Consider the following 21115-nt stretch of genomic DNA (forward strand, 5'->3'; position numbering starts at 1 on the left):
TTTGAAGGCAACCGGAAACCTTATAGTTGCTAGCTCCAAAACCGGATGTCCTATAGTTGCTGACGGAACGGAGCTCTGAGTGTTCATGCGTAACAGTTGTGTGCGTGGCTGCGTGCGTAATAGGCCTACCTGCTTAAGGCGTGGCTCTGCTTTTTAGGACAGTGGTTCTCAACCTGTGGGTTGAGAACCCAGGGGGGTCCCCACTCCCCTCATGATTTTTTTTTTAAAATGCATTTTTAATACCTAAAAAGAAAAAGAAAAAAGAAAGAAATCAAATGAAAAAAGACCATTACTGCATCAACAAACTATACTATAAAAACTGGTCAAACATTGGCCAAATTGAATTTGTCAAATAATTGAAGTAAGAGGCAAACAGCACGCACGCACGCACGCACGCACGCGCGCGCGCGCACACACACACACACACACACACACACACACACACACACACACACACACACGCGCAGTTCTCTGGTTTCATGGAGTCTGAGTCTGTAATATCACAGTATTACCACAAGATGGCGTTCTTATTACATAGACTGGCCATTATTAGGCTACCTCTATGCTTTACTGCCATAGAGTTATACTTATGATATAGTTTACTGCAGTCATCTAGTATATGTTGATGTGTCTTCAGTTCACTTTGAAAGTGGTGCTGTATGGCTGTAGCAACTCATTGGACGTGGGTCATAGAAATGGGTTTAAAATGTGTAAACGGGTAATAATGGGCCAATAAGTTCCAATAGTTGGTGCGCCTGTGAATGAATATGATTATTGAGATGAGTGTTTGAATGTAGGGTTCTAATTTGCTAGTCTGGCATTGCACCTACGTAATGGTTTTTGCTAGTAATATCAATAGCCTAAAGAAGTAGTACATGGTCTCAGAGTTAAAAAAAAGAAAATCAGGATGGGAACTTTATTAAACTGAATGATGATGAATGACGCTTTTGTTCAGGTTACTTTGAGTGAAATGCCCCTTTATAAGGCCATAGTGATACTGTGCTACGCTGTTCCATACATGGCCATGTCTCCGCCCATGTAAACAAAGCTCACAGTCAGTCTCTCCGCCCTGTGTCAGTGTTGCCATGTCTTATTATAAGCGACTTTGGGCTTGTTTTTCGGTAGGGTTGCTTGCTGGTGATGCGAGGTTAGTAAATTGGTAGTTGCGGGGTTTGGTCTTGCAGTTGCTTCCTAATGTTGTTTAAACAAGTGTTTCTTAAACATTTTCAAGTCAAGAACCCCCAAATTAAATTACCAACATCTGAAAATATTTTATGCCAGGGACCCCCCATACAAGCTTTGTGTTGTTAAAATGTTTCTTTAAATATTTTTTTAAATGTTTCAAATTTTCTTCAAGATCTTTTTCAAAGGTTATAATTTGAAAATAGCAGATCTGCAAGCTCACAACGGCAACGCATTGCATAGCGACGCGGTGTGAGCTTGTAGATAGGCTATTTTTAATTAGCCTACTTCTTTTTGTGCTTGTTTTCATAGACCTGGTTGCTTGTTTCTCTCGTAAAATCTGGCAACTCTGGTGTGTGTGCGTGAGACTGAGCAGGAAAGATAACAGAGGAAACAGGGCAGGGTTTTACGGTCTGTGCATGAAATCAATCCCCATTCGGACTCTCTCTGACATGCATTAGATGTCTGTTTAATTGCACGCTGGCTGGGAGACAGAGGACGATCGGGGCAGAGGTTTGGACTTTTACCGTGATTCTGTTTTTGTGGTGCATGTGTCTCCAGAGACGATAATCTTTCAACGATGGAGGCTGTTGGATTGACAGCGGTCTTGCTCAACTTTGGGAAGTAATGTTACATGTCTATTCGTTGGAATGCAATCGTTTACTGACTCCTTCAACTGCGTGCTTTCTCTTCAGAACCGCCACTAGCCGAGTCGTTTCTGCAGGATAAACCATACATAGGCTGCAGGGACCAGGCTACAATATAATATCCATGCGATTACTCTGTTTGATTGTAACGTCAGCAACTACTCGATTGCAACCGAAACCAGACATGCATCGACGGGGAGTTGCTGCACCGTTCATACCAACGTAGACCTTGTTTACCTGTGTGTTGAAGTGAAGTAGGCGGAGGACAGAGGCTGTGCAACATCGTGCATGTTCTGTCACGGATCTACACGGAATCCCCTGCATGGGTAACCATGCCCAGTGCTGGCTTTGGATGCACTGTCTGTCAGAACAACAACCAAACACAACGAGTGTCACTTTAAACTGAAACCATGAGCCAAGACGTTGACGGGATCTCCCTGTCGGTTCCGTCTTTCAGTCCTTGCCATGATCCGGGGAACAGAAGCTCTGCCGCGGGTTGTGGTTCTGCTGCTCAGGAGAGCTTCGGCTGCAGCGGCGGGGGAGCCGCTGGCATCATCCCGGCGGCCGGGGCGTTCTGGCAGGACTCGGTCATGATCAGCGGGAGCATCAGCCCCAGTGCCATCATAAACTGTCCGGTGGAAGGTGGCGGCCTGCTGATGTCTATGGGGAAGTCTTCTAAAAGCAGGTCGGTCACCGTGGCCTATGTCATCAACAGTGAACACAATCCCAACAATACGAACAACGCGGAGAACATGGCCCTGCAGTGTCTGAAGGATGCATGTGACACCGTGGGCAGCAAACTGGAGACCGTGCATTTTGGGAAACTGGACTTTGGAGAAACCGTGGTACTTGATCAGTTTTACAATGCAGGTGAGTGATGATGGCTCAGTACAGCTGAGCCTATAGTACAAATGACACACACACACACACACACACACACACACACACACACACACACACACACACACACACACACACACACACACACACACACACACACACACACACACACACACACGATTATTACAGCTGTATCATAACATGTGAGCAAATCCGTGACCTGCAGGGTTCAAATGGCAAACATCATCATCAGCCAGTGGTGCAGGGTCAAGGGTCACAACCCTACTGCATCAGCCTTTTCTCAAAACATATTGACCTGTAGTTGCTATGGCTACTGTGCAGTGTTGATGCACTGCACAGAGATTGCATGACATGGCATGTAGGCATGCGTCTTCCTTTCATGAGTATTTTCCAGCACATACCCACTCAATTTGCCTGAAACTTACTAAGCAACTGAGTCTCAATGGGGGGGTGTTTTATTATGCTCCGCAATTGTGGGGTAATTGTTATATTTTCCCCTACACATACTTTCCCCTTCCATTGTGTGCGTCTGTTTTGAAAAGTGTGCCGAAGCGTCATGGACTGAGATTTAGGCATGAGGCTGGACTTTCCACTGGAATCTGCACAGCAGAGAAATGAACTCGAACCTTTTGACTGAAAGCACTTTCCCCTCTTACCCATATGTGTCTTATTTGGCCCTTAATCCTGCTGGAAATGTTCTGTTGCTGCCTGGTTGACTTCGAAAACTCATTCTGGAAACTAAGTAGAATCTTCAGGGATTATGATCAAACACTGTAAATAGCAGCTGCCTACAAAGTGGCCTGAGCAATCCATCTGTGTATTGATATCTGCCGAAATGAGGCGTCAATGCACGTATCAGCATCTGCATTTTTCACAAATGATGCTTTAACAAGATGATCAGCATGCATTTCAGCAGAATGGCATTGCTTTTGACTACCATAAGTGCCAATCACTATACTTTTTGTCTTTTGTGTAGCATATATCTGCAGTAGTATACCACAAAAAAAAACAAGCAGATCACTTAACATAACAATGATCATAATCAGACTGAAATTAGATGGTTGAACTCTTGTTCATCTTGTTCAGCTTGTTGTCATAATGCACCTTTCTCGAGTTTTGCAAGAAACTGACAAAGGGAAGGTCCTAAAATAGACAAACAGTCTACATGTATATGAAAGCAATCGACTGAAATGTTGAACAAACATGCTTTCATTCTCAGCATGGCATATTGTCATGCAATTCATACACACCCACTTTGTTTCCCCCACATCAAACAATGCATTTTGGTATGATGTCCACAATAAAGTCAGGAACATTACAAATGAAACCAGATGCTTGTTGTGTGTCATAACATTACACTATTGGTTTGGCCAAATCTCTGTTTTGTATCTGGCTGTCTTACTATTGAGCTACTGTGGAATTCGAAGCATTTTGCCCCCAGTAATGTGTTAACAACAGCCACTCTATTGTTTTCCTGCAGAGCCACACAGAAATGGAGACCAGACAACAAACGTTTCTCTAAACATTAACAATGAGCTGCTTGCCCAGACAGTGTTGTCGTCCTTATTTGGAAAGGTGGAATTGTCAGAACCACATACTTTGAATACCAATGTTGATGCCTGATCATACCTTGTTATAAGCCAGTGTAGTAAAGCGCACCAGAGAGACAAGTGTCTAAATTCTGAATGTAACAACGCATAAACAACTTTTAGAGGAAATGAAGGTCAGAGGTCATTGTAGATATGCAGCTGCCAGCTGGGGACTCTACCCCATCAATCTAGAACAAAATGATCCCTATTATCTTAAAGCAACAATACATTTAGATTACTTATCTGAAGCAGCAAAGTATAGTGAAAAATAAAATATGCTTGGTTACACCTGCTGGCGAAATAATCACTGCACCCTACACTGCCAATGGTATCCTTGTGTCATAGCATGTGTCATTCATTTCAGTGTGTTGTCTGGTGGTGCGTTAGATCGTAGCTGGCGTATGCAGTTTTTCACCAAAGTTGATCTTCTTGAATCTTTACTGTACTTATGTATAATTGAGCGAGAACGATGAGTTTTTAGTCCTGGTCAACTTAATGTTTGCTTAGCTCTTCTTCAGAGTTGCTCTGATGAGAACATTGAACTGTCTCCAGTTTGGAATAAGGCAGTCCAATTCCACAAGCATTTCTTTTTTTTCTTTTTTTTATCTAAGACCTACCTGAGAGAGACATGAGAAGGGAGACACAGGAGAGATTGCTCTGGTGCACAACTGTGAAATCTTGATTGTTAATTTACTGTAACTCAGAGGTGTAATCAGATTTTGCAGTGTGGGTCAATGTCCAGTCTGCAGGATGCATGGAACATGCCCTATACCCCAAATCAGTCACTGATAACATGTTTCGTGTTACAGTATGTGCACCTTTGAAAAGTTATCATTTTCTTTCAAACCAGTCCAATCTTAGAGAAACGGCTTCAAAGTGTATGACGCAAAACAGCTCAGGGTGTTTGTGATTAGCAGGCTTGTTTCTTTCTCCTTCTCATCGAGATATGTTGATTGTCTTTGCCACAAGCTTACAAGCCTATCCATAGTTTTGTCTTCTAAAGCATGTGAGTGCTGTTGACAGATCTTAGCTTGTTGCTTGTTGTTATGCCAATTCCCAGTTTTTCCCCTTACATGTATTCCCTGTCACTGTCAACCCCTGCAGTTGGTCATAGACAACCATTGGTCTTCAAATTCACATGAAATCGCCAGCCACTTATTTTCACCTGACTGTGAGGAGTTTCTACCGGGAGGGCGCAACGCATGCAGAGGAACACGTTATTCCTCTCGGTTACGGTTTGTTTTATTTTTTAGTGACATCTGAATAGTAATATTTTTTATATAAAAAATCTGATCGGTAGTGGTATCTATGATAGTTGTAGATAATATAGTATTAGCCGCTGCACCATTTGCTGAGCCATTTGCCTAACATGGGAGATGCTGTCAGTCGAAATATCAAGTGGAAATACTAGATTTCTCAGGGACATGGGCGCAGTGTTTCTGCGCTGTACGAGGTCCTTCTGTGCGTAGTGTCAACACTGCCGTGTATCAGCTGACAGCATATTGTTTTGAACGGCTGGGGATTCTCCAGTGGAAGATCCCACTCCTTTTGCTGGGAGGCCCCTGCTTTAAGCCCCTATTGGCCGGCCCTCTGCTAAGTTGTTTATCCTTCTTCTTGTTTACTCTGCCCGGCTGGATGCTCATCAGAGGTTAGAGAGCACAGTCTCAGCAGGAATTAGACCACAGGTCACACTCTTTAACTGTGGAAACCTGCCTTTGCAAGAAAGTTAGAGTCAAAAGCATGAAGTATACACACAGCCACACAGATCAACATTATTTATCACAGAGAACAGTAGAGACTTCCTTTCCAAACCTGCCTTTATGTTGTTTTGCTTGATAACAATCTTAATCCACATTGTGCTGTAGACGGTAACAAAGACCAACTTTAGGTTACTGACAAAGTAATTAACCTTAATTGAATTCCAGACAAATTGAACTGAAGCATTTTAACAGCAAAGTGAGTTTACTCCCCGCCCCACCTTCATGTACTCATGGCTGCACCCATTGGATGAATCTATTTAGTGTTGGCAGCTTTATCAGGTGTTTTATTCCTGGTTCATGGGAGGTCAGTGGTGCCTGGGGCTGGCAGCCAGCATCCACTATCACAGAGATCTGCCCTGCCCTGTGGGAGAGCTGGTGGAGGGTGAAATGATTAGTTCAGCTCAGTGATGGGATGATAGGAGCAGTCACAATCAGTGAATCCCTCTGTCTTCCCCAGAGGTCAATAGATTACCCTCTTGAAGATAGGGCAGACCTACCGTCTACAATGCATTGCACCAGACCAGAATTCAAAGGCTGACAGTCTTTTTCTGTATGCCGACAGCATTTCTTTTGCATCCAGGCCGACTGTTTGCGCGAGGCTATCATGTGAAGTAATTGGGCTTAATCTCAAGCATTGTTTACTCTGCAAAGAAAAGAAAAAATCCCTCTTGTTTGCAATCACTCTTGTTTTACAGCAAAACCAAGCAGGAAGTAAATAAAACAGGCAAGTTGGGGCAACTTGCACGACCGTGCTAGTTTCTCCCTGTGCGCTTGTCAGCTCTGGATGAATTCGCATTCTGTTCTCAGCACTTTTCCCCTCTGGGCCATGTCACTGAGGTTTGCGAAATACCTCAGTGTGTGTGAACTGCAACAAAGCAGAACAGGCGTAAAGGGCTGGGCTGCCAGAGACTGGTGCTACTGGGCTGGGCTCATTTCCTGAATGATGGTGTGTTCATGCAGGGATCTAGGTTTTGTCTCTTTCCTGCACATTGAGCTCATGTCTAAAAATAAAGGAGCCTTTAGTCTCACTGCTGGGCAGGGCATCTTAGCCACTGAATAACCATTGTTTTGTGTTTCCCATACCATCCTCTGGGAGGGCGGTGTTGGTATTTCTAGGTTAGAACACTTGATTGATTGATTGAATGACGTATGTGGTGTCTTTCATTTCCAGGATGATATTTTTGTAAATAAACTAAACAGGGTGCTTAAATCTCCTTAGAGGTTTTGTCTTCACATGCAGCTAAAACTGAGTAGAATTTAACAATGCTCTTTTGACTACTTTTTGGACTGAATTCCCTGAAGCAGAGGGTTATCTGATTTCTCTGAACAGTGAGTAACTCCCATGACTCCACTCTGCCACTGTAGTTTAATAAATACTTAGGAATAAAAGTTAGCACAGTATTGCATCAAGAGGATTTCTTGGATCAAGACCCCATATAATAACTCATTTTTGCTTACGTCTGTGTTCACTAGCTTACCATGCCTACTGTTACAGCAGGTGTGGTTTCATAAAGCAGCAGCAGGTGTGGTTCACAAGCAAATATAAGGGAAACTAAAGCAAGCCATGTTTGAATCCCAATAACTTGTTATACAGCAAGTCAATTCCAACCGACAGGAGTGAAGTATCATTCATGGCACGACTCCAACAGCTGGATCACCCCGACACACAGCAGCTACGCAGAAAATTCAACAAACTTGGTAGTTCTTGGAAATTTGGCAGCGGATCTGTGTGTTATTCTTTGTACGTTGTCTCTCTCTTTTTCTTTTTTGTTCGGGGGAAAAGACTGAACTGTGGGAAACATTGATTTCCCGTGGACATGGGGACATGGGAGACAGTCTTCCAGAGTTTCATTCTATCCACACAGTGCAGGCAGAGCTCCAGGGTAATCCAGTTCATTCTCTCCCTTCTCCCCTGATGATAAGAGGGGGAAAACCACAGCAGCTTCCCGGTGATGACTTCACCTGCATTTATACTGTTTTACTCCCAGAGTGCAAAGCAAAAAAAATCTCCATGGTTACACCTTACTGTGCATGTCATCGCTATTAAATCATATGTTGCAAGTGTATTTTTAACCTTTAGGTACCAAGGGTAGGTGAGCATAGCTTTTTGATAATGTCCAACGCAGGGCTTGTTTACTTGCTAGTACGCTACACTGTAAAAACCTGTGTTCATTTAACTCTGAGAGAGTGCAAAAAGAAAAACGTAACCAAATGGACCTGAAAGGCTCAATTTTGGTTACTTTTGTGTACTCTCTGAGTTAATGAACACTCAATATACGCAGTATAGGCTGACACGTTCACATCTGGAAGCCTCAGTGTGTGCAACCAACAGTCTTATCTTGGCAACCAGTATAAACAATGACGTGAAAGAAGTTATTCGAATAATGTAGTGTAATTACAGATTAGCTGTACAATGTCATTTTCAAAAATGCAACTTTTGGGCAAGGTCTATTTTCAGAAAAGAAAACGTCTCCTCCTCCCCTGCATCAATCTAGATTTGCATATATGTATATTTATGGGGTTTCTGGCTTCGGAAGAAATGCTGCACATTGTTTCAAACATGTTTTTATACATGAAAAGTGATTGTGTGCGACTGCCAACATTCCTGACAAGCCACCGCAATTAAAATCGTGATGAGTTTATTGTGAACCTCAAAGCTATACCTGCTAGAGAGAGAGAGAGAGAGAGAGAGGGAGGGAGAGAGATATTTAATAATCCATAGCTCTTCTACTCTGCTGCTTTTGATCCTGCTATAATTATTCTGTTGAATAATCCCCCCCCCCCTTCCTCACATGTGGACGGTGCAAATGAATGAGTGAGATGGATCTATAAAGGCAGGCCTGGATACAGGCGCTCCAATAACATCCCTGGTGGGTTAAGGCAGCTCTCGACTCTGCACACTACCCAGCTCCCAACCCCCGTCCCCGAGCCACGGGCGGGCTTGCTTGGGGGACCGTTAAAAGCCAAACAGTGTGAGAGAATATTGAATTTCTCGTTGAGCAGTAGAAGGCAAGAGAATCAATCGAGTTTTGGTCAGCAGTGGCGGATCAGACCGAGGTAATCACCACATGTTTTTGTCTTGCCACCCCCGTGGAGGTGAGCTTTGAATATGACCCTGTTTAAAGGTGAGTGCCCCGGCTGAGGGTTTGCTCTTCTAGGTCAGTACCTCTGACACAGTGTCAGGACCTTTATGGTAGGATGACTGACTGCCTGGCAGGGTTACATCTGATTCATACTTACTTACACCAGTGTGTACAGGCAGATCTCCAAGCTCACAGCGCGTCGCAGCAAGATGCATTGTGAGCTTATAGATCGGCTATTTCTGTGTTATATGTCCCCCTATAATATAGGGAGACAGAGGACTACTGGCTTCATGTAGCCCTCTGTCAACACTAGCAGATCAGCTGACATTTTGGCATTTTGGCATGCTATCAGTCCTCCCTCCAAAAGCATTCTGGCTCTGCACATGTGCTAAGTGCAGTTATGTCTCAGGAGAGATCATTAGCACGGCAACTTTACAAATGTTTTGACAGGAATATGGAGCAAAAGCCAATATGTCACCTACCTACTGTATTGCTGAACTTAATTTGCTGCCACCTTGTCTAAAAATAAAGAAGCCTTTAGTCTCACTGCTGGGCAGGGAGACATGTTTGGTGCTCTTTTGTGCTACAAAGATTGTCAGTGTTCAGACCTTGTTTGCTGTGTTCCTTGTTTGTGAAGGGCAGAGGTAACAGACAGAGACATTATTTCTAATGATCACGTCAGAAGGTTATAGATTATGCATCAACAATTGACTTTCACAAACTTGCCAATAGAAGATGTTGCAAGCAATGATGACTATCTCCAAATGTTGTTGACATTTCACAAATTGCACCCTGCGTTGCGAAGGGCGACTAAAGCAGTCAGCCTAAAACACCTATAACGACATGCCCAAAATGTGGACGACATGTTGAAAGTGGTTAAAGCATACCATGAGTTATTATCTGTATCAGTCCGTCCCTGACTGTTGTGTGCTAGAACGAGGCAGTCGAAGTGGAAAATAAAATGGGAATGGCATTTCACACCACCAGCCTTAAGAAACTGTTCTCTCTTTCAATTTCATTCTGTTTACTTCTGCGCTACAGGTCACGTGTTGCCTGCGATGTTAAAGATGACTCACAGGTAAGAACATGTCCAGGAGTAACGCTGTGAAGCTCAGCTTGCCTTTGAGCCCTCTCCTTAAGGAACTGGAGAAGGCCCGGAAGCGTTGAGCAAACATTCAAACGCTTCTGCAGCAGTATTTGATGATGACACACTTCATTGCTTAGTCTGAACTCTGAAAATCTTCCTTACCTAAGCCTCTCATGAAAGCAGGAAAATCTTGCACTACTAATGCAGCAGGATAGATGCTGTATGATTTATTTGACAGCTACAGCACTGCTGTATGCAATATAATGTTATTCACTTAGCTGTTAGACACTGTGAGTATATGGAACCACTGTTCCGTACGTCGTGCAGTACACACTCTTCCACCCACACGCAACACACAATGCACAGAAAATGTCATGCATCACTTGCGAAAGTGTCAGCTCCCAGCAGCTTTGTTCTGGCTGAGTACTTAGCATTCCCCCGACTCCTCCAGCAGGACAAGAATCTCTTGTGCCTTGATCAGTTTTTTTTGACAATGTTTTCCATGTCTGCTCCTCACCTATATATGAAGCCTGGTTTATAGTTATAGTAGTCGTACACTGGTGACACATGACAAAAATAGCAGCTCAGTACAAGCTGCTATGATAGTAAACATTTTGCTTGGCTCAGACCTGTTCCTACAAAGCCGGGGACGTTTCCCCGTGCCATCACCTCATGCCATCATCATCATCATCGGTGCGTTCCTGAAGTGTGACTGCAACCTCTCTGCTAACACAAGTGAGCCCTGTCGCAGAGCCGGGTTGTGTTAACCCTTTGCTTTTCTTAATGGCCTGTTTGCAGTAAGGCTCCCTCTGATGTAATATTGATGGGGCCACCCAGCCAGCAGTGAAATGAGACAAATGTTTTATTCATCTGCAGCCTCTGCTGTCTAGGAGAAGCGATATTGGCATTGATGTTGGCAACCCACCCCCACAGTGTTCCACCTCAGTGTTGCTCTATATAGCACGAGAACTGAGTAGGCCGATCAACCCTTTATTCCCTGCATTCATATTTCATATTGTAAACATATTTCATATTGTTTACATTTGGAGCGTATATAAAGTGGACTGTACCAACTACTTTCGTTGGTTTGTCATTATGAGGTGCCATGGAGACAACTCGGGGTGTCTCCTCATCATTTTGCGCAAGTGAAGAAAAAACAAGCTGCCAAATGTAAATAACGCAGGCTCACACGTGCAATGTTCTAACCCAGGTTGTGTTAAGCACACATAGCTTAGCTCAAACAGCTTAAACAAATACATAGATACTTTTTCCACTCTGAATATGCCTTATATTCTGCTATATGTTTGCATGATGATGCAAGGTCGTCGGAAACATCGGGGGCTTTTAATCTCAGCCAAGTGTGCTCTTCCGAACAGTGATGGAGATACGTCATAGATGGGAAGGGGTAGCTCTATAGCAAAGGTCAGTCTAAGCGAGGATTAAGGTGTGACACCAGCTCTCAGCGCAGTGAGCACACATACGTCAAATAGTGTAATCTAGCCTGCACTTGATCAGACGTCATGATGGAATGACTCTGGCCTCTCATGAAGGGAAAATACCCTTCACCCTGCACCACGCCACTGATCCACGTCTTGGCTGTAATGAAAGTGTGAGGGTGCGGACACAGACACATAATTGCTTGCAATGGGGGTGTGCGGGGGGTTGATGATGAAGATCTCTGTGCCCACGAACAGCGGCCCACTTCCTGGATGCATTTGAATATTATACACTCATGTTGAGTTGGGAGGGGGTGGCCCCTTGCCTCCTGCGGGGACTGGCCCCTCACATTATGAACAACAGCAAAGTGCTGCCGTTCGTGACATTTTATCTCCACAATCTTGGCACGCATGCACAACAGCAAGCCTATTGAAATAGAGAGTCTGTTTGGGTTTAGATGATCCCATTGACTCTGGATGTCTGGCTGAGTGTTGTGGTGCCCTCAGCCAGTTATACTCTACCACCAAATCTGTCTGAGATGCAGGGGTCTGGAATTAGTCATTAGGGAGAGAGATTTCGCTGCTCGGATCAGAGCCTCTTAAGCGCAACGTAATATGATCTGTTGAAATGGAGAGCAGTAGATATTGGAAAACGGATGAAAAAGCAGGCTGCAGTATTGTGTCTTGCTGGCTTACTGTCATTACTGAAGGCGAACCACAGGGCTGCTGTGTTTGTGCTCTTATCAGCGGCTTGATCCAGCTGCAGAGGAGTGTTTAGGGCCCAACCCTCACAAGTTTATCCTGAGTTTAAGTTGCGGTCTTACATAATGCTCGGCTTATCCTATGGGCAGGGTTTTGGATACAGCATATCCAGATTTAGATACCCATCAAATCCCCCCCAAAGATTCCAGGGGATGTCATATTGTTTACATAATGGGTTATGGCACAGTATGCTGTGGTTATGGTCTATGATGCATGTAGATTTTGATACCCCTTAAGATGCCCTCTAAAATGAAGTATTAAGGAAGTGAGTACTAATGCACAGTTAATTATTCAACACGTAACCTTAAGCCAGCTTTTATTACAACCAGCCATAGGCATTAACCCATTAACACATTCCCTGCCAGAGGGTTTTTTCAGAAAAGGTTCCCTCAGTGCCAGGGATTTTGACCATTCTGACTAATATTTGAGGACACACAGGACATTTTGTGCTATGACTATGAACACATAGAATATCTCAAAATAAAGCTTAGAATCTCTTCTTTCATCTGAAAGAAAAAGTGAGTTTCTAGCATGTTCTGTTCTTTAGCTAGAGGTAGTTGAATACAGCTTGCTTTCACCAAAAAATGACCTTTTTTTCTTAGATTCAGAGATATAAGCGATTTAGTAAAATAAACACGTTTAGAGTCATAAAAATCTTTGAGGACACACAGAACATTTTGTGCTAGGACTATGAACACATGGAATATCTCAAAATAAAGCTTAGAATCTCTTCTTTCATCTGAAAGAAAAAGTGAGTTTATAGCATGTTCTGTTTTTTAGCTAGAGGTAGTTGAATACAGCTTGTTTTCACCAAAAACTGTCCTTTGTTCTTGGATTCAGAGTTTTAGTGAAAGAAACACGTTTAGACATAAAAAATGATTTCAAGTCTTTGACGTTTATTTTTCGCCTTCATTGACATCAGTCATGTAAACAATACTTTATAAAAATAAAAAAAATAAAAAACTGCTTTAGATTCAGAGATATAAGCGATTTAGTAAAATAAACACGTTTAGAGTCATAAAAATCTTTGAGGACACACAGAATGTTTTGTGCTAGGACTATGTACACATGGAATATCTCAAAATAAAGCTTAGAATCTCTTCTTTCATCTGGGAAAAAAGTAAGTTTATAGCATGCTCTGTTTTTTAGCTAGAGGTAGTTGCATACAGCTTTCTCTTGGATTCAGAGTTTTAGTGAAAGAAACACGTTTAGACATAAAAAATGATTTCAAGTCTTTGACGTTTATTTTTCGCCTTCATTGACATCAGTCATGTAAACAATACTTTATAAAAAAAAAACTGCTTTTGAACACATTTTATCACATGGCATATCAAGTGCAACACAGCTCAAAGTCTTTCTTTTCAAAGTAATAAAGAGAGAGTGTGTGTGTGTGTGTGTGTGTGTGTGTGTGTGTGCGTGTGTGTGTGTGTGTGCTCAATTGTTACAGGGTTATATTGTAGAGATTGCTATTGTAGAGGTTGTCCATCCACAATCAGTATCCTTCACCTGCAAGGCCTCCTAGCAGGTAGGTGACGGTATCCGGGATGGAACACTTGATGCCACAGTCTGGCTTCATGTTGTGAAGATAGCCGGTCGTTGAGTCACAGAGCATATAAGATTTGATGCCATACTTATCGGGTCTTTAGAAGGAGTGTCATTGAAGTGAAGATTGCTCCAAATCAACTGGAAGCGGTTCCTGCTCATGGTCCTGCCGAAGAACGGTGTTACTAGGTTCTCATCGGTTGACCAGTAGTGTGAAAGCTCAGGTTTGGAAACAAGCCCAGACAGAAACAGCAGCCCCAGGAAACGCTTCAGCTCTACAACGGTCAATGCTGTCCAACGGTTTCCTTTGGCATGTGGCTTCTCTGAAAGTCTCTGCTTAGCATACGAGTTGGTTTGGTTGCATATCTCCTGGAGCAGAACATCAGGCAGGAGTAGCTGTAGAAAGTCGGCAGGGCTGTCGGATAGCTGTAAATATACATACACAAAATACCAATTTAGACTTTTAGCAAACACTTGTATCCAGACAGAGCGACTAAAAATAGCAGATCTACAAACTCACAAAGAGCTTGTAGATCTGCTATTTTTATAGACAAGGTCAGAGGAGAGTGCTTTGTGCACCTGCATCCCCCTACAAAAAAAAAAGAATAAAAATAGCAGCCATCTACAAGCTCACAAGCTTGTGGATCTGCTATTTTATAAGGCATCACTCACCAGAACAGTAAATATATAGGCTAACATCATAATCAGAGACGGTGTCCCCATGCTACTCTCTGTGTGTGTGTGTGTGTGTGTGTGTGTGTGTGTGTGTGTGTGTGTGTATATTATAACTTATAAGCAGACCTGGCAACAACTTCTCGTGTCTAGTCCACCAAACACACACAACACAATAAAAAATAATCTTACCACTGCTGAAGTGAGCTCCGGGCGGGTCCTGCCGCTCCGACGAACACCATCGGTCGGTACCGCGGCAGTAGATGGACCCGCTGCGGGCGTAGTAGAGGTCGCCCCCACTAACTGTTGCTCGTCCTCCCCGTCCACCGGAGTATGGGCCCAATCCCAGTAACTGGCGTAACCGCTTCTTATCGTCCACAAGCGGCGCTGGTTGTGCCCCAGTAGCCCGAGTCATCAACGACTCCAACAGTGTCTGCTCTGCTGGCGTAGCGAACCGGTCACTTGTTTGGCGCCCCTGTTTGTTTTTTTTTGCCCTCATATTATCACAGAGAGAGACAGTATTATCTTATACTACGCTATATCTGATCTCCTCTTTTCTTTTCTTCTCCTCTCCCGATCACTATAACTGACCTCTCCTCTCGACTGAAATAAAACTAAAAACTAAAAAACTAAAACTAAACTAAAGACACTCAAACGCTCACACTTTCTAACACACTCTCACGCAGTCACACACACACACACACACACACACACACACACACACACACACACACACACACACACACACACACACACACACACACACACACACACACTCTCTCAATCACAAACTGACTCACAAACTGTCTCACACACTGACTGACCTGTCTCAAAAATAATTTTAACTCTATTGCTGTTACAACCCCCACTCTTTTCACTCCGATCACCGTCACTCTCTGTCTCTCAAATGTTTGGGCGCAACGGCCGGCCGACGCTGCACGCTGCAACACCGTCTCCATTTTGTCACATTTGGGCAAACAGCTGTTTGTGATCAGCTGACTGATGACGTGTTTTTTCGGTTAACCCCTTCATCTACAGGTCCAATATTAACACACAGGCCGCGCAACAGTCTAATATACAGTAAATCAATGAAAAAACACATTCACGGTTTAAACCGTGAATGAGCCCGTGGCAGGTAAAGGGGTACATTTTGATTCACGAGTAGAACCGTGGATAGTAGGTAATGTGTTAAGACCTGAGGCCCAACAAATGCCTTTTAAATCTGTAGTTCTCACACTTTCAAGTTTTTTCAAAGCGGTTCAAAAATAGCAGATGTACCAGCCCGCACCGCAGCACAAAGTGATGCGTTGTGAGCTTGTATATCTGCTATTTTTGAATAACCCACGCAAAAATTGTGACGACACCGATTCTTTCCTGGTTTTAATGGGTTGAAATATAGACAACACATACAGTACTGTGTTACCGCTAGTTTGTCAAAGTCAAGTCAAAGTCCATCCCAGGCTGAGTGACACGGACTGTGTATTTGGGCACACATCCAGTTTGTGACCTTTGCCACGCATCATCACCTCTCGCCTCACCCTGTACTTCTTGTATCTCTCTATGCTGTACATGTTCTGATAGAGCAGGTATGGCTTTTGAAAAACTCTCCCTCTCTGCGTCGCATCGTTAACCCATTCAATCCGGGAACACATCTGTGTCATTTTAGATTTCGTTGGCTGTTAAAAAATAGCAGATCTACAAGCTCGTAGCGCGACTATGAGCTTGTAGATCTGCTATTTTTGAAAAAATCTTGACAATCTGACCAAATCTTTGAATATATACAGGATATGTTTTAAAGTGATTTTTTTTTTTACTCCAATATTTGCTTCTGGGGGTTCCTGGAACTGAATATTTTGAGATGGGGGTCCACTGCCTAATACATAATTGTGGGGGTCCTTGACATGAAAAAGTTTGAGCACCACTGATATAGCGGCCAAACAAGTACAATTATATGCATCTGGCTGCCGACCCCATCAGAAGCACAATTTTAAAAGATTTATCAAAAATAGCAGATCTACAAGCTCGTAGACGCTATGAGCTTGTATATCTGCTATTTTTGAATAGCCAAATATGACTGAAATCTAAAATGACACAATGGGTTAATACAGAAGCTCAAGTGAAGTGCCTCTGGCTAGCAGTTGAGCACTGGTCTAGTGGGTTGGAGGCAAACTTAGTGACATTTTACACCGTTTCTCACTGCCTCCTCTTCCTCCTCCTCCTTTTTCTTCTGCTTCTTCTTCTTCTAGCCCTGGGTGATGCAGAGTAAACATGCTACTCATGCCTTGTGCTATGTGAATTAGAGACACAAATATTTTAAATTCATGAAGTTTTCTGATTTTCTTCTTTTTGTGGTTTGCCAGAATATCTCTCTTTCTGCTAGATCACTGATGGTCACAAAGACAAGCAACATTTCATTTACTAGATACCTTTTTCACAGCAGCCATATTGGCATGAAATAGTAGATGTTACCAATGATACTAATTAAGGTTGTGTTCCACTCAGGTCAAACGGAGTCAGAGTGCTGCTGTTGTGCATGTTGGAAAGACTCTGCTACACTAAATGGAACAGAGCCTTAAATAGTATCATTGGTAACACCTGTATTTACCCTACTATTTAATGTCAACATGGCTCCCGTGAAAAAGGTTTATAGTTGATGCCAACTGAGTAGGATGTAGAGGAGTTTTATATTGTGGTGTACAGTATAATGGACTTGGGAAATGACTAATAACTGGCCAATGACTAACTTAATAGAATTTTACAATAAGATTGGTAGCACTTCTTTTCATTTCACCTTTATTCAGGGAGGCCAATTGAGAGCTAGCTCTCTTTTCCAATGACACCCTGATTACAGCAAATATATAACTTTTTATAAATGATACAAATAACAAAAGATAACAAACATTACAGATTTCATAAGGTACAAGTACAACAGATTTCAAAGTATTAATGACAAGCTGTTTAAAACGATCGAGTGAAATTAAATTATCCAATTTTAAAACAGATTGTTGACAGTTCCACATGTGTGTGGCATAGATACGATACGATACGATACGATAATACTTTATTGTCAGTTCACACTGAAATTTGTCTTGCGACCCAGCAGCCATGTATGCAACACATAAACAGTACACACATAGTAAAGAAAAGAGGTCTTACCCAGATCAGAGTCGGAATGTTTAAAACCAAGTAATCTTGTGAACGGGCATGGTGATTACAAACTCTAAATGTTAATAAGCTTTTAAGATAATCAGGCTACTTCCACCTGCATGTGCTTGCAGTGTGATACACTTTGATATTGACCTGATCTCCACAGCAGTAAAGCTAACATCCATTCCTCCCGCTTGACCCTCAGACATAGCCGTGGTGGAGATGACCGACGCGTTCCGCCAGCCCTCCCTGTTCTACCACCTGGGTGTGAGGGAGAGCTTCAGCATGGCCAACAACATCATCCTGTACTGCGACAGCAACTCGGACTCCATTCAGTCTCTGCAGGTAAGCCGTTAAAGCCTCCAAACGTTAATCAAACCAACATTTTGCCCATCGCTTTCTGCCCACTGAAATGAATCAAACCCAATGTTCTGGCTGTGGTTGGTGATTAAATTCTGCATTTAGAAGCGATCTGTACGGAACATTAAATGAATGCAGCTGTGATTTGGTGCTTGAAGACACATTAACAGAACATATTGAGGTGTGAGGTGAGTGGAGTGTTTGATGCCTATAGGGAGGCAGGAAAAATGGTGTTAAAGTGAAAATTGCATTTTAATGAGGTACAGTGATCAACAAACATTTTCATTTAGTCAAATTGCACTGTTCTCAAGCACTCTTAGTCTCGTACTGTATGACTCATATGAAAGCGTTTTCTTTCACAGACATTAATTGGCTCATTTATTTAACCACTTTCAACCTGGAGTCCCTTTTTTATGCATGTGAAAATCTTCTCAGGCTCACAACGTGTCACAAATCCCAATGCAATGTTTTGTGAGCTTGTAGATCGGCTATTTTCACTACTTTTGCGGGACACTGTTATACCACGAATAATAAAAACGGGTTTAGGTGATTAAAGAGGGTGTAAGTGATAGTATCTCATTATCTCGAGTATCTTAAACTCTTTTAGTCACACTATCGTGGGTCAGAACATTGGCTCGAGTCCGACTATAGCTCGCCGCTATCATCTGCTCCATCTCATCAGGAACACCATTGGTCTGGAGAATGTTCATGAGTTTCCCCCGGTGTATGGTGTCAAAAGCTATTTATAAGTCAATGAAGGTGATCACTGTTGTGCGCTCATGGTGAAAGCCATTCTGTGAGTTTCTCAGCAGAGGGTCTAAAGACGGTTGAGGACCATCTGGTTAGCTGTCTTGGCGACAAGTAAGCTCAAGCTGATGCCCCGGTAGTTGTCCGCCTTGGCGAGGTCTCCTGACCTTGGTACCGGAACAATGATCATTGTATGCCACATCTCAGGTAGATTGCCAGATGTGCATCGATTGGTTGATGAAGTCCAGCATAGAATATATAGAGCTTTAACCTTTTATAAAAAACAAAAACGTATCACTTACACCCCCTTTAAGTGAATCTGTCAACGCTTGTGACAACATTGTAAGGTCAGAACCCCAAATGAATCTCAGACCTGTATGTGTTCGTGTGCCCGGGATGTTTCATTGAGTCCTAGAAAGCAGTCCCTCAGTTTAAGAGCTGAGATGAAAAAGGTTTCAAAGTCTCTGCTGCAGGCGTCTTGCAGTAAGAGAACAGGGAGCCTTTTCTTCAAAGTGTTTTGCTTAGTGAGAGGAGCCTTCTGGCGACATGGAAATCCCCCAGGTGGTGACCACACTGGATACGGCTACATACACTGCAAAACGAGTTTGAAAAGGGTACATTTTTACATTCTCAAAGTTAAAGTAACACTCAGGATGTTACAGTGTACCGTAATGCACAGCCATGCATACAATTATACAGGCATGTGCACAGGAACAGCGAGTGCCAATGCAGGTTATATACAGAAAACCTTAAATAAAAAATATTCTTTGCTAATTTGTATGCATTTTTTTGCAAACTGTAAAATAAATAACACCTTTGAAAAGTTTGGAAAGACATTAAAGAATTTCACCTATAATGGCATGTCCAAAATAGGAACGCCAGGGTGTATGTGGTTAAAGATGCTATTCTTTGCAGCTATAATGCAAAATAGGCCCCTAACCATGACGCTATCCCCATGCTGTGGTGGGATTGTGTGCCTGGGTGGGATGGCTGGCCGTCTGGGAGCTCCCCACCCTGTCTTAATGTAAGACCACTTTTCTCTGGTGGTTTCCTCACTTGTGGATCAGCCGGCTGCTACTCAATTATTTAACTGCATGGTGTTTCAATCTTCTTTTTACGGCGTGGCTCTGAAAGATGTAGCCATCTATAAGAGGGTCCTGTCTGTGTCTGTCAGGAGCTAATCTGGCAAACTGCTGCACCGATCAAAGCCAGCCTTTCTTGTGCCTAATGTAGAATCACACTAAGTTTTATTCACATCATGTTCATGTTCTACATTTTTTGAAATATTTAACTTAATCACTTTATATCATGGAAGTCAATGGGGCTTGGAATGTCCACATTTGTTTGCTAAATTCTTTGAGAGACAAGCTGTCTATAAGGAAGTGAATGTGTGTTGAGGAATTCATTGAAACAACTCAATAAGAAAACAGCCAGAACTCAATAAATGTCCTTTTCACATTATATTTATCTCTCCCAGACAGGTCTTCCTCAGCTTTCAAACACTTTTATTGAATGCTGGCTGTTCTCAGTTTCATGATATTCTTGGGCCGTGCACCTACATTACTGTAAAGATAAAATGGGAGAAAAATTGACTAAATAATAATTGACTAATAAGTCTGAGATCCACATGAAGCCGCACTGTTATTGGACGCAGTCAAGTTTCTAATGATGACCTTTACAGTAATATTATAACCATGGCATTTGCTTTGCATCATCATGCTCTCCAGCGGCTGAACCCTGCTGATTTTGCTGACTCCTATAGTCTTTACTCTAGCGCCACCCTTAAGCCAAAATGTCCTATATCGTACAAGCTGTCTCTAAATCTAATTTGGATTACAGTTAAACCCTCTTGAGTGTATTTATTTTTAGTGATCCCATTGTTTTGCTTTAGGAACACACTCAAGCACCACCCTCAATTCAAAATGTAAACTTTAGATTACACAATTCCATAACTATTAGTAATGTAAATATGCTTAGTTATGTAAAAAAAAAAAACACTTGCAGTACCACATTGGAAACAAGTGTTTCATTATGCTTTTATGTGTTTATCCTGGGTTTAAAGGAGTAGTTCACCCAAAACATTACTTATGTTCTATCAATTACACAGCCCATGAAGCCTTGAATTCATGGAGATGTTTTAGTTTTTGTTGCATTCTTAAGCCAATAACTTGAAACCGGTGGAGTGTCTGGTAGGAGACTCAATGGAGACTCCGTAAGTCTCCTACCGGCCTGTCATCAAA

The 21115-nt window shown here is 42.6% G+C and overlaps 1 protein-coding gene across 2 annotated transcripts in view; it reads left to right on the forward strand.

The window, feature by feature from the left end:
- The first annotated feature begins 1564 nt into the window (after positions 1 to 1564).
- map3k5 (mitogen-activated protein kinase kinase kinase 5) overlaps positions 1565 to 21115 on the forward strand; it is a 65595-nt gene continuing 46044 nt past the window's right edge. For both annotated transcript variants that reach the window (XM_084083358.1, XM_084083359.1), the window contains exons 1-2: positions 1565 to 2699; positions 17974 to 18113. In XM_084083358.1, coding sequence (XP_083939484.1) covers positions 2240 to 2699; positions 17974 to 18113 — 600 coding nt within the window. In that variant the 5' untranslated portion in view covers positions 1565 to 2239. The remainder of the gene's footprint in view (positions 2700 to 17973; positions 18114 to 21115) is intronic.

Source organism: Gymnoscopelus microlampas (assembly GCF_963454915.1).
Source record: "Gymnoscopelus microlampas genome assembly, chromosome: 16".
NCBI classification, from domain to species: Eukaryota; Metazoa; Chordata; class Actinopteri; order Myctophiformes; family Myctophidae; genus Gymnoscopelus; species Gymnoscopelus microlampas.